General features: G+C 38.2%; 1 protein-coding gene across 8 annotated transcripts in view; it reads left to right on the top strand.

Annotated features, from left to right (window-relative positions):
• The window catches only part of CDC42BPB (CDC42 binding protein kinase beta), a 98,077-nt gene that overhangs the window by 52,037 nt on the left and 21,191 nt on the right, over nt 1-24,849 (top strand). For 4 of the 8 annotated variants that reach the window (XR_008465869.1, XM_054197710.1, XM_054197707.1 and 1 more), the window contains exons 6-24: nt 3,376-3,469; nt 4,820-5,020; nt 6,847-7,095; nt 8,061-8,140; nt 9,100-9,266; nt 9,366-9,485; nt 11,130-11,263; nt 14,202-14,444; nt 15,267-15,377; nt 15,843-16,087; nt 16,263-16,368; nt 16,932-17,056; nt 17,846-17,951; nt 19,569-19,717; nt 20,347-20,441; nt 20,529-20,608; nt 23,346-23,435; nt 23,864-23,953; nt 24,365-24,470. Coding sequence is in view for 7 of the 8 variants with exons in the window: in XM_054197710.1 (XP_054053685.1) it covers nt 3,376-3,469; nt 4,820-5,020; nt 6,847-7,095; nt 8,061-8,140; nt 9,100-9,266; nt 9,366-9,485; nt 11,130-11,263; nt 14,202-14,444; nt 15,267-15,377; nt 15,843-16,087; nt 16,263-16,368; nt 16,932-17,056; nt 17,846-17,951; nt 19,569-19,717; nt 20,347-20,441; nt 20,529-20,608; nt 23,346-23,435; nt 23,864-23,953; nt 24,365-24,470 (2,591 nt within the window). In the remaining variant the exon portion in view is untranslated. The remainder of the gene's footprint in view (nt 1-3,375; nt 3,470-4,819; nt 5,021-6,846; nt 7,096-8,060; nt 8,141-9,099; nt 9,267-9,365; nt 9,486-11,129; nt 11,264-14,201; nt 14,445-15,266; nt 15,378-15,842; nt 16,088-16,262; nt 16,369-16,931; nt 17,057-17,845; nt 17,952-19,568; nt 19,718-20,346; nt 20,442-20,528; nt 20,609-23,345; nt 23,436-23,863; nt 23,954-24,364; nt 24,471-24,849) is intronic. The other 4 variants (XM_054197708.1, XM_054197706.1, XM_054197711.1 and 1 more) reach the window with 2 other exon arrangements.

The following is a 24,849-nucleotide window of genomic DNA, read 5'->3' as shown; positions in this document are numbered from 1 at the left end:
GTTTTTGTAATGCGTGGGCATCTGCTGGTCTAATTGCTTCTGCACACACGATGTATATTCCTGATCAGTGCCTACCATCATTTTAAGTGAGGTTGTGTTCTGTAGTAGTTAAGAATATAAAATATTCCTCATGCTCTGTCAGAGGAAATGGGTCAGGAAGGTAGAGTACACTTTGTATGCTTCTTTTTTGGCTTCCTCTTAGAGCAACTATTTTAGAACTGTGAGTAGTGCAAGGGAGGCACTTGCTAAATATTTTGTTTCATCATTGCAAGAATCTTGATCGAGCGAGAATTTCTATCCTTTGTTTGCTTTTCAGATTTAACAACTATGTATGATGTGTCAACTAGGAAGCAAAATTATACTAATTCTGGAAACCTTTGCAGTTGTCCCTTTATGTGCTGATTTTATAGCTTGGTTTCAGTAAACAAAATTAGAAAATACAGCGTATGAGAGTAGTGGGGTTTTTCAGTTAACTGAAAACTGTTTAAGACTGTGTGAGTAGGTCCCCGATAGGTGACTGCAAGTCCTGGCTCAGGAGAAGTGGACTTCATGCTAGCTTTCAATCTGACTTGGCAGGTACATCTTGGCCAGGTCCCTTTACCTCTTTATGCCTTTGTTTCTTAGTCTGTGAAATAAGGGCAGTTTTACTGTCTCTTTTATGAAATTTATGGGTGAAAACCATTGGGTAGGTGAGGTGATTTTTGTTTACAAATAATGTTTAAAAGACACAGGGAATTCTCAAACTGTAACACTTTGAACTCTTCTGTTTGGGCTTTGATCTCTGTTGAAAAATTAGAGAAGATACATAAACTCTGTGATACTTCTGTGAGTAAATGCGGATGGTATGTGGGGATTTTAAAATGTTACAGACTCAAATGTTCGCCAGAAGCACCATTGCAGCTATTTCTGAGGAAGGTGGCCTGACTAACTGACCAGCTACATCTTTGCATGGGGCTGAAAGGTCTGTTGCCGCAGTAGGAATGAATGGCTCTTGAGGCCAAAACAAACGCTTTGAATAGGAGATGTATGAATGCCCAAGAAATTACTGCTTGGCAACTGGAATGGATTAGGAGGAAGCATGATTGCTCTGGAGAGGATTTCAAGGACCCTTTAAAGGCTTATATGACCTGTTAGCTGTAGATAGGAAACGGTGGAGCTCAGAGAGGAGGCATTAAGCTTTTCTGAACAGAAACAGTGTTCCCTTAGGCCAGCAAGATCTGCATGCAAAGCAGAAAAGCAGAGATGTGTTTGTTGAGATTGGCTCATGCTTCGAATGGCACTGTGAGCCATTTAAAAACCAAACAAATTGGTGTATAGTTGTAGATAAGCTTTAATAGTCCTCTGCACCCACAGAGCGTGGCTTGTGGTTATGGGGCTGTAAGGGAATCTTGACAATATCTGGAACTGAAATGTAGGGAATAAGTTTAACAATAGAAATTTACTAGTGAGTTTATTGGGAAAGCATAGTGACATGTCTAGTTTTCTGGGTTAGCACATACTTTTCTGTATTATAACAAGTCAGTATGCATTTAATGTATGTTGACAGACGTGAATTAGCATTTACTATTTTGTCTTAATACTGCTAATGAGCAACAGGGTTAGTGTTAGTGAAGTTTCATTAATTAATTCCAAAGCATTAGCCCTTGGTTAAAAAGTGTTAATTCAAGTTTGTGTTGGAAAAATTTATCAGATTGGCGGGATTTTTACACATATGAGGACCCTTTGTTAAACCTGTCATGGTTTTTCTTGTAAGTCTCCTCAAGTGTGAAACTGTGGAATTCAGCACCTTAAAAAATCATACATTGTCAACTTCCACATCTATGTAGCAAGGTGTGTTACAGCATGGTTTTTTTTCTTGTTCCTAGTAATTCTAGTCTCTTCCTCAAAAATTAAGCTGAAGCTATTGTTCAATTTTTTAAGTTTTTAAGCACATGTAGTGGCATTTGGAACTTCCTATTTGAAAAGAAATACAGTGTTTTATGGTGCAACAAGACTGGTGGGTTTAACATAAAGCTCATGTGGTTTTATTTATTACTAATAGATAGTATTATTTAAATAAATATGATATCTAAAAAAAACCAACCACCCTAAATCAACGCATTTATAGGTTTCGTTATCTTTTCGGTCAGCTCAGATAAATAATAGTATTTCAAATTTGCATGGTGATATGCTAGCATGTTGGGAGCTAATCCTGGATAGTGTTGGCTAAAGAGAGGAAAGGAGACTGGTATATGTTACTTTGGAAGACATGGATGTTCTTTTTAGCCTGCAGAATCGGTGCATAACTGAGTTGACTCTGTTTTCTGCACTTGCTCTTCTCTCTTTCTCGCCACCTTCCCAACATACTGGCTCGGTGCTCTTAAAATCATTTGGGATATTTTGAGGCTATTAATTTGGAAAAAAAACCCACCAACACAGTATGTATCAGGACTGTCTTACTAAGTCGTCTGGATGATTGATCTTCTACTGATACTTTACTTTGTGTGAATTTCAGTACAAAGTTGTGAAATAGTCTGGTTAATTGGTGGACTGAATTCCAGTAACGTGCTCTTTAGTAAATCCTTTTTGGCTGCTTTCGTGATATCAAAAAGAGTATCAAGCAATGAAATGGGAGTCTTAGTTCCATGTTATTTAGTAGCTTTGGCATGCTGTATAGCATTTTACAGCCTGCTATGTATATGTAAGAGTAGGAAAGGCACGTTGTGATATTGGAGACTTTCTAATGTTACTGTATCTTGTTGAAATAGCGTTGCCCTGATCCCAGAGCTGGAGCAGTTCAGTGGCTTGTAGAGGAACTTCTGCATATACACAGGATGCAAAGGTCTTTGGGTACCCAGAGAAGCAAATGTGCTGTGCAGTAGCGTATCGAAAGTTTTGAATAGCAAGTGAAAAATACTGGCTATCAGAAATACTAGACAAAATTTAGAGAAGTAGTAAAAAAATCTTTCTAGATAAGAAGTTAAAAGTTGGTTATAAATCTTGGTGAAAAACATGAGATTAAAAGATTGTCTTTTCTCTTTTATCTTTCTTGCCTCTAAACAATATATTGAGATACACATAACCTTGAAATGATGTTGGTGAAGTAAACTACCTATCCGTTACAGTCATATGACTCACCATAATTGTTCTGCTTGGTTATTTGACTATTCACAGTTCAACTTTGAGCTGAATCTCTGATGTAATCTAAGGCTTCAATATTGCAGGCAAAGTTGTGAGTTCACTGGGAGGAGAGGGTCGTAAATACTGCAATAAAAAGAGTTTGCATCTGTGGGTATCCAACATAAAATTCTCTGTTATTCTGATGTTAAGATTAATCTTTACAAGCAGAGCTAATGTTCTATATTTAAATCTTTTCACTTCTTTCTGTTATAACAGGGACATAAAGCCTGATAATGTTCTTTTGGACATGAATGGCCACATACGACTGGCAGACTTTGGGTCCTGTCTGAAGATGAGTGAAGATGGCACAGTAAGTATGAAGCAAAATTTAATTGGGTTGCTGGTAGTAGGACCTTTTAAGTGAGTTGTTGGTATTAAAGGTATTAGATATGTCAGTGTGCATCAGGGAGGTGTTAGATTGTAAGCTTATTGACATGCTAAAAATTGAGGGAAGTAATAAGTAATTTATAAGTAATATATACTTATAAAAACATTTTTGTCATCTTCATCTTCTTATTTTCCAGGCTGATACCTTTTAAAGTTATCCTTTGCTATGTTTTTCTGACTTTCATCCTTTCTGCTACCGGACATTTGAGTTTTCATGAGATATTATGAACTGTCCAGAGATCAGTTGTTCAAAAAGGATAAAAATTTGGTATGATTTATGTGTAGGAACCACAGGTGACCAGGAAACCTAGAAGCCGTGGCAGACTTAAAGTAGAAGTCATCAAAAATGAGGAGATAATTAATCAGCAGTTTGTTTTATATGCCTTTTAGAAATGGAACTGCAACAGTATGGTAATTGGCCATCTTGTGCACCAGATTGGATACAGCCCTGAAAGCTAATTCACTTGTGACATTTTTTGTTTGTTTTGCCTAGTTTAGAGTGCTTCCAGGGGTGCCAGTCCTGCCAAACTATGGCACGCAACATCGTTCACCGATTTTTGGCACAAACTCAGGTCTTGGTGACATTCTGTAGTCATAAAATGCCTGCCAAGGATTTACCATATTAAAATGCAGAATGACTTGGAGGGAGCCATTATAACTGGATGTGAATCCCGAGAACATATTCCTAGAGATGAGAACTGCTCTGCCACTGCCCTGATGGTCAGGGCTTCCCTACGACTTGGGCACAGGGCAATTCCCCACCTTACCCCTGCATTGCATCCAGTTGCACATTATGCAGTAAGCTTTAAACCAATTTCTGACATAATAAAAATAGGGGACTACTGGCCCGAGGACCTTGGTTTGTGATCTTCAAATGAAACTGTAAAGTCGGGCATAGGACTCAAACTCCCTACATAATCATTTTTCATTTCAACTTCTGGCAGCTAGTTGCAATTCTAAACAGACAAAAAGGCAAAACATTTTCTCCTATTGTCTTCCTGCTTTCTCACAACGAGTATGACCGTTTTGAGTTTTCTGCTGTGTTCTGGATAAAATATATTAACGGATTTTATGTAGAAGTGGACTTGAACTTAATCTATGTAGTCTTTGTTACTTTCTTAATATTTTCTTTATTGCTGTGATTTGTATAAATATCTCCCTTTCCCAGATCATGTCCTGGTGTCGCTGTTTGTCAGAAATACTGCTGTTTGTGTGAGAAAATTGCTGAGAGAACCTGAAAACTTACGAGGATTATGTTTGCCTTATTTTTCAGGTACAGTCTTCAGTAGCAGTGGGTACACCTGACTACATCTCTCCGGAGATACTGCAAGCAATGGAAGATGGAATGGGAAAATATGGGCCTGAATGTGACTGGTGGTCACTGGGTGTCTGCATGTATGAAATGCTGTATGGTGAAACACCCTTTTATGCAGAGTCGTTAGTGGAAACCTATGGGAAGATTATGAATCATGAAGTAAGAGCTGTATTAAACCTTTATGTATTCACTGAGCTTATAAGGTTTACAGAGAAACTGTTATAACTTAAAGATATTTAAGTGATGGTAGTTCTTTGCTTTTTCACCATGCTTTAGAACCATATTGTGTAGGTTTGTTGGTTCAGGTTTTAGGAATGTTTGCTTCTCTGAACTGCAGAAATTTGATTCTTTGTCAAATGGAAATTTTTCTCTAAATGCTGATCTTGTTCTTGCTGGAAAATCTAAGCAATCATCACAAAATCGAAATTAAAACCAACTCTCATGTTAGGCCCATTTAAAGTTTCCTCTGGGCTGTGCAGGAGAAATGAAGTAATGTATTATTTACACAGCTGTACACATTTTCTGTCAGTGATAACAGTACGAAAAAGGGAACAGGCAAGTCAACCAGGGTAGACATGAGCTGCATGAAGAACATGAGGTTGGGGGGATTGCCCGGAGTGGAAGCGGTAGAAGAACACGAACTTGAGCTGCATGAAGAACACGACGTCAGGGGGTTTGTCCAGGGTCAAAGTGGTAGAGAAATGTTGGAACTTCTGTGTGCATTTTGAACATTAGAGAATAAATAAACCAGTTCCTGGTGTCCTTTCAGGAGCTGTATTAGGAGGATGTGTTGATGCGCATACTCACCCTAGGTAGCCAGCAGCTGTTGTGTAGGCTGTAGTATTGCATTTTCTTCTCCCCAGGATGAGCGCAGTTGACTGGTGTTTACAATGCTCTGCTCTCACAGTGAAATAGTGATGGATAAGATGTGAAACCCATTGCCAGAGCTGACACCCTTGCTGTGATAAATATTAATCTCTTTCTTGCTTTAATTTCTTCAGTGAACTAACTGGTTGCAAATGTAAACTATGTACACAAACTGTGCAGTGTAAACTATGGCTGCCGGGCTCTTGAACTACTTGGGAGGAAATCTGAAGCTGTTGTCCTGCAGACTTAAGTTTTTAGTCTCATTCGGACACACAGTCAATATCATTGTATGTTTTTCAATGGAAGTTTTAAAGTTCAATTTCAGTTATGCTGATTTGGTCCCTAATGATCTAATTTTAAGCTTGAAAAATTGTATTATTAAAAGAGATATATAGGCTATTGTTGTTTATTGAAAAAAACAAACAAACAAAAACCCTTCTTGACTATACAGTGGTAGTAGTAGCAAGCTAAAATACAGAAAACGTTTTCCTCATTTTTATCTAGAGTAATTTCAGATGTTAGTGGAAATTAAAATTTTTAGAGCTTCCATTTGTTTATGATACTATAAATCTATGCAAAATGTAGATTGGTAAGAAAAGCAGATATTTAACCTATAAATTAGAAAAATACAGCCTTAAATACAACAAAGTTTTGTAAAGAACTGGCTACCATCGTGGGTTTTTTAGAGTTGGAATTAATAAAATCTCAAGGAGTACATCTTCAGGAGATCAGTGGATCAGTGACTAAAAATACCAGTGAGGGTCTGCCTTTATTTTATGATCTTTAATATAGTATAGTGTGTTAAGATTCCTGTATGTCTTCTTAAAAAAGTTTGCTTTTCCTAACAGAGTTACTGTAATTGCAGTTAGTTTCAAATAGATCTGTATTAAAGAAATTGAGAAATGATTACTTGTTCTTAAAATGGATTTCAAGGACAAAAAAATCTGTCACTGAATGTAATGCATTGTGCTCTGCCACTGCTCACTGGAACTAGAACATGGTTGCCTATTCATTTCCAGTTTTATTGGTGTAATTTAGCATGTTCTTTTTGAAATTGCTGTTGAAAGTTATGGAATGGATTCCTTCTCAAAAATTTCTCTATTCGTTTTGTTTTCTAGGAACGATTTCAGTTTCCATCCCATGTTACAGATGTATCTGAAGAAGCAAAAGATCTTATTCAGCGACTCATCTGCAGTAGGGAGCGTAGACTGGGACAGAATGGAATAGAGGATTTTAAGTCTCATGCATTTTTTGAAGGACTTAATTGGGACAACATCCGAAACCTAGAAGCACCTTACATTCCAGATGTTAGCAGTCCTTCTGACACCTCAAACTTTGATGTAGATGATGATGTATTAAGAAATCCAGTGAGTCTTTGTTTTTGAATATTACTAATGCAAATATGTAACCTTGCTGCACTATAAGTTAGTAGTGAGAACTTATTTCAAAGTAAGTAATATAAGAGATGAAAAATAAGTAATTTAAAATGTGAAAAATTCAAGTTTTTCATCTCTTTGTCATTTTGGATAATCAGAAATTGTGAGCTGCTTTTCTGAATGGTAGCAGTTGTTGACATGGTCAGTCAAAGTTAAAACATATCTAGGTGGGAGGGGGGGAAACCCTTAGCTGCCCTTTTGGTTTACCTTTACAAGGTGCTAGTGTTTGGATTTATTCCTTTTCAAAGGTAAAAAAAAAAAAAAAATCTGTCTTCAGAAATACTCATATATTCTCCATGCAGCTTGCAATCACAGCTGTCCGGGTGAGAAAGCTCACACTGCTACTTCTCCACTCGCTTAAGAACCAGGAGGTTGGCATTTGGAGTGGGGACATTGGTGTTCCCCTCCTCCATTTCTGTTGTGTAGTAATTTACAAACTCAGGTCAAGAGGAGCAGAGGGCTTTTGTGGTAATTTGTTCATCGTCTTGTGTTCCAAGAAATTAAGAGCTTTTGGCATGCTTTTTGATTACGTGTCTAACAGTAACTGACATACTAAAACTAACAGCATGCATTTTGGTGCCAGGTCGCTTTTAATTAAGAACTTGAAATTTTGGGTTTTCTTTTAATGGTTGCATTGTGTTTTGAATTTGTTGAAATGCTGTCCTTTCAAGTGCCGGTTCAAGAGGCTCCTAAATTCAAGTCATTATATTAAACAACCTAATCTGAAATAAAGTTCTTCCAGCGGCAATGGAAGGCTCTACTGCCAATTGTGACTTGGTATGCACTAAGAAAAGTCTTTCCATTAGTTGTCTTTCTTTAACTGTTGAGGGTAAATCAAATGCCTTTAGCCTGGATGGGTTGTCTTTTGGGTTTTCATGCATTTTGTTTTCATGCAGGAAGTGGTGCCACCGAGTTCTCATACAGGCTTTTCTGGATTGCATTTACCGTTTGTTGGGTTTACATACACAACTGATAGGTAAGCAAAGAATATGCTATTCATTACACTTGCTTCCTAAATGCAGCTAATCTATGAAATTCTCATTTTATTAACATGTAGAAAGGTTGATGTCCATAGGTGCACCTGTGGATAAACCTTTATCCCTTCTTTTTTTTCTTCCAAGTGCCTGAACATATTTGGATCATGCTTTTGGGGATTAGATGCTTTTGTATTTAGTACTTAATCTATTTGAATTAAATTAAAGTTAAGGGACTAGATGTGTTACTTGCAATTGAGTATAAGCATGCTCTTCCTGCAGTGAGTGGTTGAGAGCAAGTCTTGTCCATGTGTGTGTCTGCCAGGAACAGTTCAGAATTAGCTGTCCTGCTCAAGTCCTGCTGGTAGGCTAAGTCTGCCCAACTTTGAAATGGCCTCCATCTAACTTCAAAGATCCCTCAAACATATACTTGTCTCTGTTCTTAAGGTTATTCTGCCCGGTTTGTTATTCCCTGGTTTCCTTCTTCTGGGTTTTGTTACCCCTATGCAATGCTATTTCAGAAAGAACCCAGTACACGCATCTCGTCCTTTTCAGAGTGAAATCCTGTGGCTTAACTTAAATCGATCTTTGTCACCCTTGAAACAAAACTTTTGGGTTGTTTCTCAGCTCTCAGTGCAGGTCCACTTTCCATTCTGCTTACTTTGCTGTTAAGATAGTAGTAACCTTTAGCATAGGAGAGGTAACATTTTCACTCATTCAGGCAGTTTGTAAAGTGAATGTACGTCAGCATCATTGAAGTCCTGAATACAAGTATCTTAATGCTGCAGTAGCTAGGGAATAAGAACTTTATCTGCCCTGACAGTTGACTCAATGCTAACAAGTACTGCACTAATTATTCTTGTGTGTTTAAGGTGTGTATTTGGTGGAATCCTAGCATGCTGCTGCTGTAGACTGCTGTGAGTATTTATTAAAATGTTCTAACTTACGTATTTGTTTTCAGCTCTTTATCTGATAGAGGCACTTTAAAGAGTGCGATGCAGTCTGACACTGTAACCAAAGATACGGATGTACAGCGTGACTTAAAGAACACTTCACAAATAGAAGGCTATGAAAAGAAAATACGGAAATTGGAGCAAGAAAAGCAGGATTTGAACAGAAAACTGCAAGGTTAGTGGTTTATGTTTGTTTGGATCTTTAGCTCTGCTGATTAGGAGGAATTGGAATGTGTTTTATTGAAAAGCTTTCCCTTCCTTTTCTGATTTTAAGAATCTACACAGACAATGCAGAACCTCCAAGGTCCAGTGTGTGTTACAGTAAATACAAGCCGTGATAAGGAGATTAAAAAATTAAATGAAGAAATTGAACGGTTGAAGAACAAATTAACAGGTAAGCCTCTGGTATGGTAATTATAGTAATGCAATTTATTTCGCTACTCCTGGTAACATTATGTACTGTTTTTTTTGCAATAATCAGAATTCATGTTCTTGAGGTGCTAAAAAAATAAAGGGTTTTTTAAAATCTCTTTCAATATTAAGAGGCATTTCAGTTTTTCCAGATGAGCACTTAACTTTTTCTTCCAGTTGCTTAACCTGATAGCATATTCTAGCATGGGGAGTCTAGAGTACAATGAATTGTGTGGATGGGTTCAGTTAAATATTTTGCGTGATGTGCGTTTCCCTAAAAATCTCCAGAGATCCTGTTCTCTTACTCCTCCTTTTTTGGGGGAGTATTGTTTGGAGGGGTTTTACTTGGAGGCAGGTGGAAGAGACAGTGGGGAGAAAAGACTATAGTTGGTCTTTAGTAACGTAAGGGGATAGGTGGGGGGGTGTATAATAATAGGTCACATTTAGATATTTCTGAGCTCCTGCTCCCTTTGTGTTTCTGTCTGGTGATGCATTAATTAGGAAGCACTGAGCATTGCAGAAAAACAAATACTGGCATCTGTCCCGAGAGAAGACTGACTCATCCATATCACTGAAAATCTGTTGCTTGACAATGCTATTAGTTTATCCATACAAACCTCCTGTTAGTGTCTAATTTTTAAGTGGAAATCAGTGATAAACAAAATGGTAGTTTTGAATCCTGATGACTTGGCTGAGAGGTTTATAGGGGCCCGTAGTACAGCATAAGTGAGTTCAGATGCTGAGTTGCTGATGCTGATTTTCCACATGCTCCCCCCCCCCGGCAGTTTGGCAATAGATCCCTTTTGTAGGTGTGTGCATTGCAAAAATCAGCTCAGCTGTCCTACATAGCTTATTGTTCCAAAAAAGAGCTATTCTTGTGTATTCTACAATTAGATTTGAGTCAAAATAGTTAGATTAAGGTGCTGCTTCTGCAAGCGGTTCAGGTTTATCTAGCTCTTCAGCCAATGATATCCTGTTAAATACAAAAACTGGCAGTATGGTCTGGTTTAAAAAGAAGTAGTATTTGTTCATGTGGGGTGGGATGAGGTTTATGCTGAAGTGAGGAAAAGAATAATACTTTAATCATTACAGCAGTGCTTGGGATCCCTAAATAGATAGGTCAAATTTCCTGTTCTGCCACAGACATCAGTAGAACTCAAGCAGAACTGGGTGATCTTTAAGGTCCCTTCCAACTCTAACCATTCCATGATTCCCTGTTATTCCTATAAATAGTCCTTTCCTGTCTTGCTTGATGCACTAATGACTGACTGTAGCCTTGCTTGTCATATAATGAAAACTATTTAGTAGACAAATTACTAGAACTGGAATTAGAACAACTCAAGTTTATTTCAGTGTTTTCAAAGGCTGAAGTTGCATTCTTTAAAAACAAAACAAAGCCCTGTGCTAAGGCTTTTTCACTTAGAGATCACAGTCTTTGGGAGGGTTTCTTTAATAGGCTGAGAAAATTAAAATTATTTGGAGGTGTCAGTGCCCCAAAATTACCTTAAACAATCTAACATGGCGGGAATGGGAAAGAAGTTGATTTTCCGAGCAAAGCGATGCCAGTTTGCTTGAGTAATATTGCCTGTTTTATTGGTGTAAATCTTTAATATGTATTAATCTACAGATATAAGTAAACTGGAAGGACAGCTTGCAGATGCAGTGGCTTTCCGACAGGAACATGAAGACTCTATACACAAGTTGAAAGGACTAGAAAAACAGTGCAGAGTACTGCGGCAAGAAAAGGAGGACCTTCATAAGGTATTGATCCAAAGACAGATACATTTAAAAATGGTCATGTGAAGTAATTATAGAACAGTTCTGCTGTGATTCCTATTTTAGTGTTTTAAATGTTGCTTTTTAAAACTATACTGTTAGTGAATCTGTTAACAGTAGTTTTCTAAAGTAGTACAGTTTCTTTTTTGGTAGTTGATAGACATTTATTTCAAATGTGTTCTGCTAGATGGAACAAACACCTAAAGAATGGGTTTAGTTTAATTCCTTATTCTTAACTGTTTCAATAGAAATCTGAGGGCAATCGAGAGACACTTCAGGGCCTTGGGATGACTAGTTAAAGGATCAGGAGCACAAGTAGTGTTCTCCTCTATCCTTCCAGTTGTAGGGAATGCTGAGGGAAGAAACAGGAAGAGCCAGCAGGTCAATACCTGGCTCCAAGCCTGGTGTCACCAGCAGAATTTTGTGGTTTTTAATCATGAGTCGATTTACATGACACCAGGCCTGCTGGTGACAGGTGGGTATCCCTGTCTCGAAGGGTGCAGGAGTTATCAGGGTTCATTGAAAGAGCTTTAAACTAGATTTGAAGAGGGAAAGGGATAAAGCCAAGCTTGCCAGAGATAAGTCTGGGGAGGCACACCAGTGTTTGAGGGACGCTAGTGAGGTGCTTTGGTCTGCCATGTCAGGGGCTGGAGAGCCATGTGACGACAAAGACGCAGGGGTTATCGATGTGTTAGAAACCACAGAAGCGCTTGAGAATGGTCATGTAGGAATTAGGGTTATAAACCCTTGAGAAAGGGATAGGCAAGGAAGGAGAGGTGGTGGGGTAGTCTTGTATATCAGGGAGTGTTTTGACTGTCTAGAGCTTCACAATGGTGGCCACAGGGTTGAGTCTTTCTGGGTAGGAATCAGGGGGAAGGCCAGCAAGACAGATACTGTGGTGGGAGTCTGTTGTAGGACCGCCATGCAGCACTACAGGCTTGGGGAAGAGCGTCTGGAAAGCTGCCCGGCGGAAAAGGACTTTGGGGTGTTGGTCAACAGCCAGCTGAATATGAGCCAACAGTGTGCCCAGGTGGCCAGGAAAGCCAGTAGCATCCTGGTGTCTGTATCAGAAATAGTGTGGCCAGCAGGACTAGGGAAGTGATCATCCCGCTGTACTCAGCACTGGTGAGGCCCCACCCCAAACACTGTGTTCAGTTTTGGTCCCCTCACAACAAGAAAGACATGGAGTGCTGGAGTGCATCCAAAGAAGAGCAATGAAGCTGGTGAAGGGTCTAGAGCACAAGTCTTATGAGGAGCCACTGAAGGCGCTGGGGTTGTTTAGCCTGGAGAAGAGGAGGATGAGGGGAGACCTTATCGCTCTCTCTAATTACCTGAAAGGAATTTTCTCTTCTCCCAGGTAACAGGCAATAGGATGAGAAGAAACAGCCTCAAGTTGCACCAGGGGAGGTTTAGATTGGATATTAGGAAATATTTCTTCACTGAAAGGGTTATCAAGCATTGGAACAGGCTGCCCGGGGAAGTGGTTGAGTCACCATTCCTGGAGGTTTTAAAAGATGCGTGGATGTAGTGCTTAGGGACATGGTTTGGTGGTGGACTTGGCAGTGCTAGGTTAATGGTTGGACTTGATGATTTTAAAGGTTCTGCCTAGCCTAAATGATTCTATGATTCTTTGATAATATACACAGGAGTTAAACTCAGATCTATGGCTACTCATCAGTTCTGTAGATACCAAAAAGTGTGTGCATGTGTCTATGTGTGTGTATACATATATATATATAGATGAAGGAGTTAATAGTGCTAGGTCACTGTTCCAGCTTGAGTCCACTTAGTCTTTGCAATATCAGAAGGTTAACTGTTGCTTAAGGCTGAGGATTACTTTTATGTAATTGCTGCGTTTATTTTCTGTTGTGTAAATTACACCTTTGTTTGCTTGGTTAAATGTAACGGTATCTTAGTTTAAGTCAGCAAATATTTTGCAGTAAATAGAGGTTTGCATATACTTCATACTGCTTTCAATAATACATATTAAAAAAACACTACCTGTATTCAAATAGCTAGTTTTGGAAAAGTCTAGCAGCCGTATTGTTCACGTGACATTTAGATGGACCCAAAAGTAATCCATGGGGCATAATCTCTGGGTTTTTTGTCTGCTAGAATTTAACAGTCTCTCTTCTGTCTGTTTACCACTGGTAAGGGTTATTTACCAGTGTATGAGCAGCAGAGAAGGCAAATCTGCTCCTTCTGGTTTGAACACATGCCTTTGGGGCAGTTAATGAATGCTCCTGCAGTACTCCTACCAACGGCAGAAATTTTTAGAAGTCCCTTATTTACTCTGTTCTCTAGTTCTGCTCTTATTTTTTTTCTCCTACTCTCAAATGCTTTTATGTAAAACATTCAATCTGTATTTTAGTCTTGTTAATTTTTGTTAACTACTTGCTGTAAACAGCTGTTATACTTTTCAATTAAAGTATTAGGACTTCACAGTCTGTGCTAAGGAATCTTCCTCAGTTTTCTGAAGAATTTCACAAGATCTGCTGTAGCATCTCAATGCTGGTACAGTGTCTTTGATGGCTCCCTTGAATGTGCTGTCTGCTAAAACATTCCTTTAAAAAAGGTTGCTATTGTAGTACAGGTACGTGGTGGTAATCTAAAATTAAGTTATTTAGAAGTGAGGTGGCCTTGTGTAGTCAGATTTATAAGAAAAGCTTCTGGAACACCAAAGGTACTACTGGAGCTGCCACACTAGAAGCAGAATAACTGCTGTCTTGTTATGTTACTGCAGCTGCTTAGCCAGGAAAAATAAAAAAAAAACAATGTAAATTAAGAATTAGAAATAGTACTTAGAAGTTATATAAGGTGATTGAGCTTTCAAGTCATGCTTATGTAGGTCCAGTTCCTTTCTTCTTGGAAAGAATATATGGAGTTCAAATAATTCTTTTTATTATATCTTTATTTAAACCAGCAACTCGTAGAAGCTTCAGAGAGATTAAAGATGCAATCCAAAGAATTGAGGGATGCCCACCAACAAAGGAAGCTAGCTGTGCAGGAGTTCTCCGAGCTCAGTGAGAGGATGGGAGACTTGCGGTCTCAAAAGCAGAAGCTGTCTCGGCAACTTCGCGACAAAGAGGAGGAGGTGGAAATGAGCATGCAGAAAATTGATGCTATGCGACAGGACATCCGTAAATTGGAGAAGATCAGAAAAGAGGTAGCTTGATAAAATAGCTAACAGTAACATGTTTCAGCTGCTGCTTATTCAGTATCTCATATGTGATTGTATTGAAAAATTGTGACTGTTAGCAATAATTTCCTTTGTCCATCTGTAAGAAATTGCACCAGTAACTCTTCCATGTAACTTTTGCTACAGTTCACAAAATAGGTCTTGGATTTGTTTCAAAATGTTTTACTGACGTATCAGGAAACGAACTGAGTCTTCTTTTTTTGTTTGTACTCAGGCCCCTTTTAATCCAGAGGAAACTATTCTTGCTGTACACCCAGCTTCTTAGTTCTTGTGTTTTGATTCTTGTAGACTCTGACTCATAGTCAGCTTGAAACCTAGAAAGCTTAATGTCTTCATGTGCTTTAAGGTTGGAGTATTCTGACTTCTTTTTTTTAACTGAATTTTTTCTCTTCAGCTAGAGGGAGGAGTAGTGATACAGGCTAAATATGTGGTTTTCCTTCCTCTGTAGTTACTCATTGTAGAGCATGTCTGTCGTATCTTGAAGCAAGTTAATTTCCAATTAGTATTCTAAGCAATTTATACTTTTACATAAGATGAAGTAGATAACCAGAAGAGGGCATAAGAAACAGCTATTGTGGTTAACCCAGAGTGTTTTAATCACTGAAAAATCATCAAACTTTATGTATTCTCTAGGTGAAGGCAAAACAACTGTCATGACGTTCTCAGATTATTGTTATAGTGTAAAATAGAAATAAGGAAAACGTGCTGCTCGTCCTTATGGTGGAAAGGAAATGAATGATACAGGTAGCGCTGTCTTGTGTTGAAATGACTTAAAATTCCTCGTTACAGCTGGAAGCCCAACTTGAAGAAGTTGTAGCAGAAGCATCGAAAGAACGCAAGCTTCGTGAGCACAGTGAGGTCTTCTCCAAACAACTGGAAAATGAACTGGAAGCTCTAAAGGTTACATGTTTTTTGACAAATGTTTACTCATGGCACAGGAGCTGCAATAGTTTTGCTTACTCAACTGGTGATACCTGTGGGAGACTTAGAAACTACAGCATTACTAGAAACCTGACCTAAAGTGTTCAGATTTATTTGCTTTTTTTTGCTTGAAAGACTTCAATATCTCATTGACTAATGTCTTGAAAATGTCCAGTTTACATAAATTCTAAGCAGATACTAAACCAGCGTGGTCCAAATCTGTTATCTCTGCAAACCATTTGAACCCTTTATTAGGGTCGTGTAAGCAGAGCAGTCATTTATGGGGCTTAATGCTTGGAGACAGGCATAGGCACCTTTTAAATCACTTGGTGCCCAAATAAAAATTTTTCCCAAGTGTCACCAATTGGACAATTCTGATTTTAAATAATATTCCCAAAATTTTCAGGCCATAGTCTCTTCCTGATGTTTTCTCTTCTTCTGCAGCTGAAGCAGGGAGGCCGGGCAGCAGGTGCCACACTAGAACATCAACAGGAGCTTTCCAAAATTAAGTCTGAGCTGGAAAAGAAAATCTTATTTTATGAAGAGGAGTTGGTCCGACGAGAAGCCTCACATGTTTTGGAAGTAAAAAATGTGAAAAAGGAAGTACATGATTCAGAGAGCCATCAGCTTGCACTGCAGAAAGAGATAATGATATTAAAGGATAAATTAGAGAAAACAAAGCGAGAGAGGTAAGCTTTTGGGCATGATTCATTAACTATGGATTTCTTTTTGTGTGTATTGCATTGCATAGGTGTCTGTTCAGGTTGGTATTTCACCTTAACTCTCTTTATTCCTTTTTGAAAATCCCAGTCTACAAGTTCAGCAATGTTACAGTTTGTTTCTACTTCTTGTCCTTCTCCATAGGCACAGTGAAATGGAGGAAGCAGTAGGAACAATGAAAGAGAAATATGAGCGTGAAAGATCTATGCTCTTGGAAGATAACAAGAAACTAACAACAGAAAATGAGAGGGTAATTATTTTAGGACGCGTTTTTAAGCAAAATGTAATTGTTAACTTCATTACTTTCTGATGTTGAAATAGTCTACTCATTGGTCAGAACAGGATCTGTGAATGTTCAGGCAGTATCTGAACAAAACAAATGTCGTTTTTGCCATATAAATGTCAGAGATCTGGCTAAATAGTACCTTTAGCATCTCAGTTTAGCTCAGAGGACACCACCTTCTGATTTCTTCATGAAGGCTGCACAGAGAAGTAAGCATTTACAATGGCAGCCAGCCTTCCAGATGGTTTACAGTTAAACCTCATTCCTCTTGATGACCTCTGCGCTTGCTTTTTCTTTTCCTTTGTTTTGGATTGTTTTGTGTGAACTGGCAATATGCTCTTCTATGCTCATGAGCTAGTCTCCAGTTCCACAAAAAATGAATCCTTTCCCATTCTTTAGTCTGTGTTAGAACTTCCAGATAGCCCAGGGTAGTCTTGTTTGTTCAGATTCTGTAGGTGTGTAGACATACACATATCTAAAAAGTCTGAAACTGACATAAATCACAAGTGAAATTAATTTTTTTGTTTCAGCTCTGCTCTTTTGTGGACAAATTGACAGCACAGAACAGACAGCTAGAAGATGAGCTTCAAGACCTAGCAGCAAAGAAGGAGTCTGTTGCCCACTGGGAAGCTCAGATTGCAGAAATTATTCAATGGTGTGTGCTGTTTAGAGATCCAGATGGCCACTTTCAACTTTTGAAATATTGATTGCCTTTTTCTTTTTTTTTTTTAATGTATAGCTAGGTCTTTTCTCTGTGTCAGGGATCAACAAAAGCATGGTACTTCTGAGTGTTAACTGTTTCTCTTCTGCTTTCTAGTATTGCTCAGTAGTAATGACAAGTGAAATTTTCAGATGCTATTAAGTAAAAAGGAGAGGGTTTTGATGTCAGCTTGCTTCAGTCTGTAAAGTGCTCGCTAAATCACCCAATTTGGAATATTTTGATAAATTCATTCAGGAAGATGGTCATGATTTAAAAGGTCCATGTTAACATATAGAACGTCACTAGCTGTACTAGACAAGCGCTAGTACAGCCACAGGTCAGTTCTTCCCTCTGATATTTGCTGGTTTAGCAAGCCGTGTGCAAGCATTTCCAGCATGCAAAACAAGGAGGACTTGAAGGTAGCCCTTATAAAAATTGAGCAAGCAATATGCAGATCATGTTCCAAACAATAGCAGTGAACCTCTGCAGAACTCTTGCTGATGGTGAAAGGGAAACTTCAGTTTCCCTAGCAACTGCCACAATCGAGAGAAGCAGAAAAAAGAAAAATCTAAAGCAGACGATCTAAGATGTATTCAGTTTTCTGTTGCTGGGAGAGTTTTTCCGGCTCTGTCCATTCCTGTATGTCCCTAAATCCAGTGCAGACACAGATTATTTGATGGTACAATAGTTGGTGCTATGAGCCAAGGAACTGTTGAGTAACAGTTTTTTGTAATTGCGCAACAGGGTAAGCGATGAGAAGGATGCTCGTGGCTATCTGCAAGCGTTAGCTTCCAAGATGACAGAAGAACTAGAATCATTGAGAAGTTCCAGTCTGGGGTCACGAACACTGGTAAGAAAATAGCAAGCATTCAGGCTGTCCTGGGGATATCTAAGAAGCTAGAGGCTAATTTTTAGTTTCAGCTATCTGTTCATAATCAGAATTCTTTTCTAATAAATCCTCTGCTCTACTGTCTATTTTTTATATAGTACTTGTGAAATGCACCTAGGTAATCTGTTCAGAATTTGGTATGAAACAACCGCCCCAGTAACTACTAGTATCTACCATCAGAAACAGCTTTAAACAGTGCAGTGGAGAGAAGAAACAATAACATAAAGCATTGAAGAGGAGTACAGAGATGTACCTCACCATGTTAGGTGCAAGCAAATCATTTTAAGTGCTGTTACAGTGAAATAATAAAGTAAGATTTCTTTGTGAACGAGTATTAGCTGGTTGATATTGTTAAAACTAGTGACACACTGAGAGCATGTAGATTTATTTATGTGTAGAACGATGAGACCTTGTGCCATAATTTTCCCATACAGTAGTAATATGAACGCCAAAAAAAATCTGCAAAACAGAAGAGCTCTCACAAAGGAGTATGGTTTTAAAGACAAAAACACTGATTTGCCTTGGCAGGTACTAAATACCTGCATAAGGAGAGGGAAAGCCATTTCCAGCTAGGCATGGAAGCCCACGTTCCTAGCAATGCCAGTCAGCGCAGTCTGCCATGCAAAGGGTCCATCTGTTGCTGGTTTATACAGATAAGAAGGTACCCACCCCTCCCAGACCTATGAATAGGAGAGAGGAAGAGAAAGTTATGACTTCCTATGAGCTATCATTTGCCTACATCATCGAGAGAGGATTATAATATTGAGAGGTTTAATAGAAAGAAAGATCAGATCAAACGCAGTTGGTGTTTTCTTCTTAGCTACTGCCAAAGAGCGCTCTCTGTTCTTTAAATTACAACTGGTTTTGTAACTTCAGCAGAACCTGATCTAAAGCAATTATTTCTCAACATTAAACATGCATCTTGTTTTCCTGACTGTTATTTTCAAGGTCATATGTGACTAGAGAGGTATGCATTAGGGAATATCTAAAATGTAGCCCGCACTGACAAATCCCTGGCAAAGCTCGGGATATTATCTTTAGGGGATAGTAGGGCAGAATTGAATGGTGTATGCAGAAGTATAGCGTATGCTACTTAGCAAGCGTGAGAATTCTTTAGGCAAATGTTCTAGTTATCTCAGGTATCTCAAGACTGTATTATTTCCTTTTTTTATGGTTTTCCTACTCTTGGTATGTTTTAGATTAGTATGCTTTACATTAAATATTGACATTTATCTCGTGTTTGAAAGTCCAGTATGTCACTGTGCAAGTCTTATACTCTTTTCTAGATTGGACAAAGAAAACTAACCATTTTCAATGGGTTCTCTCAGTTTGAGTTCCGTGCTTCGGTGATCAAGCATATTGTGTTAGTGGTTTAACCAATGTAAAAATTGCTCATTACTTCCATTTTTGCGTAACATAGTCTGACTATCAACTGATTTCCATGCAGCAGGGATACTGGCCATAACTAATTAAAAGAGCGTTCTCTGAACCAGTGTGAAAGCTAATTTATGTTTTTGAACAAGAACAGAAATGTCTTTAAACAGTTGATATTAATATTCAGTAACTTAACTGCAACAGGATCCACTTTGGAAAGTGCGACGCAGTCAGAAGTTGGATATGTCAGCCAGGCTGGAATTACAGTCTGCCCTTGATGCAGAAATTCGTGCCAAACAACTAGTTCAAGAAGAGCTACGGAAAGTTAAAGATGCAAACATATCTTTTGAAAGGTAATAAGGCCTTTGGTTCTGTTTGGGTTTTAATGTACTGCTCTAAACTGCTCGTTAGAATAGTAACGACTTTCTTAAAAATGGCCCCTTGTGCCTGGGATATTGGGCTGCCAGAAAGATCCCATTCTACAGAGTACACATTTCTTACATAGTCAAATGAGAACTGTAAAAAATTCTTCAAGTAAACATATCACTGCTGTGAATAGCTTGGTAATAAGATACACGTCTTGGGCACCTGAGGGGGGAAAAAAAGCATAAGAGCAAATTCAAATCAAATTCAATATCTTTTCTTAGACTAACTGGAGAGTAGACATATTCGTGGGAATTAAAGGCCAAACTACTACTAGAATAATTTTGTATGGCAGATATCTGCAATGATAGTAGGAGTCTCAAGTACAGTTTTCACTATCTAGTCAAGTAATGAGATGCCTGTTTAGGGGAAAAATAAAATTAATCAGCCTTAAGAAAAAAAATACCTTTTAAAAAAAACACTCCTCAAAAAAACCCCAAAACCCAAAGAGTTTTCCAGTACTCTGAGATGTAGGACCAGAAATGAACAAGCCTATACACTGATATTTCTGCCTTGGAGGTATTTCAGATTGCATTTTGTTCATATTGTATTGCTTTAGTAAATTAAAGGAATCGGAAGCGAAAAACAGGGAACTGTTGGAAGAGATGGAAGGTTTGAAGAAAAAACTGGAAGAAAAATACAGAACAGATTCAGGTAATTAAAGTTACTGTGTTTTAACAGAGTTCTAATACCACCTGCAATGTTGCCATTTAACTAAGCCTGTTCTGCTTTGGATTTTAGGTCTCAAACTTCCAGACTTTCAAGATTCCATTTTTGAATATTTCAACACCTCTCCTCTTGCACGTGATTTGACTTTCAGAGTGAGTTTTTACATAAAATAACTATTAAAATGTGGTAACTGAATTACAGTTTTATGACGTAAAAGTAGCACTTGGGCACTATGTGGCACATTTGGATCTGGCATATTGGCCAAATCAGCGTGGCACACAATTGGATGCCCAGTAGATGTCAGATTGCGTGGCATTTTTTAGAGAAGCTGGCACCTTTGGGAAATATTGCCAGAAGTTCGCATTTAATTATTTCCCATTCCAGCTTCTTTGTTCAGGTTAATCTCAATCATTTGGCTAAATAATATATATTCAGGGTTTTTTGGAAAGGCTGGCACACCCTGTTACAAATAAGGGATTAAATGCTTTGCAGTCTGAAGATGCTGGTTAATAAAAGTATTCACACGGTTCAAGGAGTGTTTAAACAGATACGTAAAAGTGTTGGCTCCAGATCTTAGTGGAGCGGTTAGAGTAGAAGGAACTGGGAAGAGAATCAGAGGACGCACAGATGTTGGTGTAATAAGTTTATCGTGACACACCCTCTGATCCTTAGAAAACTAATCATACAAATCACAGCTCCAAGTGGGCGTTTCACTTTAAAAGGTTTGTGCACTCCCTGAGGAAGCAGCTGTTAAATGCAACATTGAATCTCATTTCCTTACTTCATGAACTCTTGATCCCTGAAGATTTTCTGGGATGTTTTTTTTTTTTGCAAAACACATAGACAGTTTAGGATAAAACCAAGAGTTTGAACTGGAAAGGATAATCTGTTGTGTTTATGGAGCCGAGATAAAGGGGCTCAGGTTAAAACCTTGTCAGTCTGGTTAAATTTTGTATCGTAAATGTGTACTCTCTCTCTTTTTTTTTTTTTTTTTTTCCCCCACAAATTGTCATTGTTGCTAAAAAGAAGGCCTATGGATATGATGTGGTATTTGCATACGCTTTGTGTATGTGCTATTCTCAGTCACAAAATGTTCCCCCTGCAATTCTTGCCGAAGCCACAAGATGTGCTATATGGATGAGGCAGACAGAAGAGAGAGAAACATGATATATGCTACTATCTGAATAATAATTTTTATCTACTGACCTTGACATTTTAAAACATTGCTTTAAAAAGTACCAGATATACTTAAAACAGGAGCATATAGAATATCTTAGAATGCTTAACGATATGGTTTAGTGGTGGGTTTTGGCAGTGTTAGGTCAATGGTTGAATTCGATGATCTGGAAGGTTCCTTCCAACCTAGACAATTCTATGATTCTGTGATCAAGCCCATAACTAATAAAGATTCCATTATAGAGATCCTGCAATAAATATATAGTTGCTATGGAAATACAGGTGGCATTTTCTGATGGATTAGGTTAAAATTGCTGATACTGTACTTAATGACTTACATTAACAATTTTTTTCACATGTACTGAAAGATAGTCTGCGTCATCCGCTGTGAGCTAATTTAGTTTGAATAAATATCATTTGCCCATATAAAACATTATATTTAGCTAGCCTACTAGTATTCTATCTGAAGTTTTCCTGTGGATGATAAGTGATCGTTTTTATCCCTCATATCCGTTACAACAAAGGATTCTGTTTCTTCTTCATCTACATCTTCTCTGCTAGCCTTTTGGGAAGAAGTAAGTTTTTGCTAGTAGTTTTGTGTCCATATTTTGTTGTGACCTGTCATAGTAAAAATGGCCTTCTAAAACTAGATATTTTGCTTCCTTAACATCTCTATAACTTAATCCACTAAATAGAGCTAGTTTAGTTTTAATACCTCTTTACAGGCATACTGTTTTGTATTTTGACTGTCCGTATGGCTAAAGCTGAATCACACGTAGCATTTTTAAATAGTTCATATTACATAATGGTACAATTTGATCAGAAATGGCCCAGCCCTACCAATCAATTCATAACCAAAAAAATAACAAATATCTGAACATATTTAGTGAGCTTACTGAAGTTGGGCCATCTTCCTGTCTAAACTGGCTGGGAAGTGAGTGATTCATTACTTGTTGCCTTTAGTGCTAATTACATCATTGATGTGATGTCTAATCTGATGTTTGTTAATCATGATTTTCATTATATCTTCGGAGTACAGTAATACCGTATTCTACTTCCACACCCAGCTTCTTTAGCTCTGGAATTGTAGCATACTTCCCCCTTGTGCTGGCAATTAGTAGTTGCTAATTTAAGTGTGGAGTTAATAGAAGGCTTGTAATGGATGGTAGTCTTAAATTTTAGTGAAATATAAGACAATGTGATTAAGTAGACGTTATTCGTTTAATGACAGAGGCCAACCATTTTAAAGAACTTTTTAAAAGATTGCATAGTACTACTTTAAGAATTTTTGCCGTGGCAGAATTGCTGGCTGCTGTGTGCTAGAAAAATCCTGGTGTAGTAAGCTACCGTGAGAAATGAGCTATTTTTATGGATGATTGCCAGGCTTCTCAACCACGATTCCGTACCTGCGTGCAAGAGATTAGACACAGCCGTGCTGGGAGAAGAAGGCTGTTACAGCATTTATGCTGCCTGCTATGAGGTTTTGCATTTCAGTACTTCCAGCTTTACAGCTTTTCCATCAGGTGGCAGGGTTTGTTTTGACGAAAGATATTTTTTTTTATTTATTTTTTTTTCAGAGGGGAAAGTTGTTATTAGATATATGTGTATTGCATATAGAAATCAGCATTGTGTTTTGTTTCCATTATGTTGCCATGAGAACACTTTGTCAGATCTGTGGTATCTAATGTAACATGTTTGCTGTCACTTTTGCAGACCAGTTCTATTAGTGAGCAGGAAGCGCAGGGTCCCAAGTCAGAAGTTTCACCGTCTGCTTCAGTTGTAACTGCAGAGCAACAACAAGAAGTAAGAGCGCCGTTATTTTACCCTGAAGAGTAATTCACTAGAAAGTCTCGCTGTCTTGTTCATGATAAATACATATTGCAGCATTCATTACGAAAAAGCAGGATTGAATGTTGCTTATTTGCAATGTGTCGGTGTTAATTGCACCTGCTTAGAGGACAGTTGCAAATGAAACCTTTTTGCTGGCTCTGTGTATGTTGATGTACCTCATTTTCATATGTTTTCTGTATTGCTGCTTGTTTGTTAGTGTGCAGGCTTTCCTTTGAGCGCTTTAAAACACAATCTGTTTCTTTTAAATCAGAGTGGCGATGTTTATGACGATTAAATTTTTGATAATTTTCAAAGAAGAAAAAAAAATAATCAGAAAACAATAAGCTTTACCACCCCGATCTTGAAACAAATTCTTGAAGCCTCATTTTGCTCAATTACAGTTTTTTGTGATTCAGGAACCAATTCGGCTTCAGAGGATGCCTGCTGCTCCTTCCCCCACCATTCAATCCATTTCTCTAGCTGTACCAAAGGTAGGGGGACTGTGCTAACTAACCTTATTCTAAAGAACAAAGGAAAAAATATCATTTATAAATTAGCCCTCCATGTTTGTTCTTGTCCTGTTTGGATTTGTCATGTGTTTGTCTGTTAGGTCTCTGTTTTTACTCAAATGTTTCCAAATGCAAGTTGATGGGGTTTGATTTGTCAGAAGGGATGACAAAAAGTAGTTGCTTGTAGGTTTGGGTTTGAGTGTTTTATGCAATTGGAAATAAAAGTGTTACGGTTGTCTTGCAGCACCTTTTACAAGCTGCACTTACTTAAAAGAAGCCCAGGTTTCATAATGTGCACTCTGGTATACTTGGAGGGTGGTGAAGGGAGATGCTTGCATTGCATCAGTGCACAAAGTGAAAAGTTATTTTTTTTATCCTGAATGTATCTTTCAGCCTAAAGCTCATCAGCTCAACATCAAGTCATTCACAAGCCCTACTCAGTGTAGTCATTGCACTTCTCTTATGGTGGGATTAGTTCGACAAGGTTATGCCTGTGACGGTGAGTCAGTTAAACTTTTTATATTTTCAGCAAGTCCCTGAAAAAATCATCCCAAAACACTAATGTATTTTAAGGCAACCGTTTCTTTGAGGAGGGAATGAAAGAGAGAGGTGGCTGCCACTGAATGGTTCGTTCTTTTGCATCATCATCGGTCAAAGAATTAATATCAGCCCTCAAGGCTCCCTTTCATATTACTAATTAACTCTGCTACCATTAGTGCTGTTATAGTGTGAGCTGGGAGGGAGATGGGGAAGGCACGACTGTTTTCTGTTTCTGTAGTGGAGAAGACTACAAAAAGGCTCTGGTAACAAGAACCTGAGTCTGTCTGTTTTGTGGTGCCCTGATCATAAACCCCTATGCTGGGAGGACCATTTGCTAG

The sequence above is a fragment of the Rissa tridactyla genome, chromosome 4 (assembly GCF_028500815.1).
Source record: "Rissa tridactyla isolate bRisTri1 chromosome 4, bRisTri1.patW.cur.20221130, whole genome shotgun sequence".
NCBI lineage: Eukaryota > Metazoa > Chordata > Aves > Charadriiformes > Laridae > Rissa > Rissa tridactyla.
Note: the sequence above shows the minus strand (reverse complement) of the source record. Positions and strands in the feature narration are given on the sequence as shown.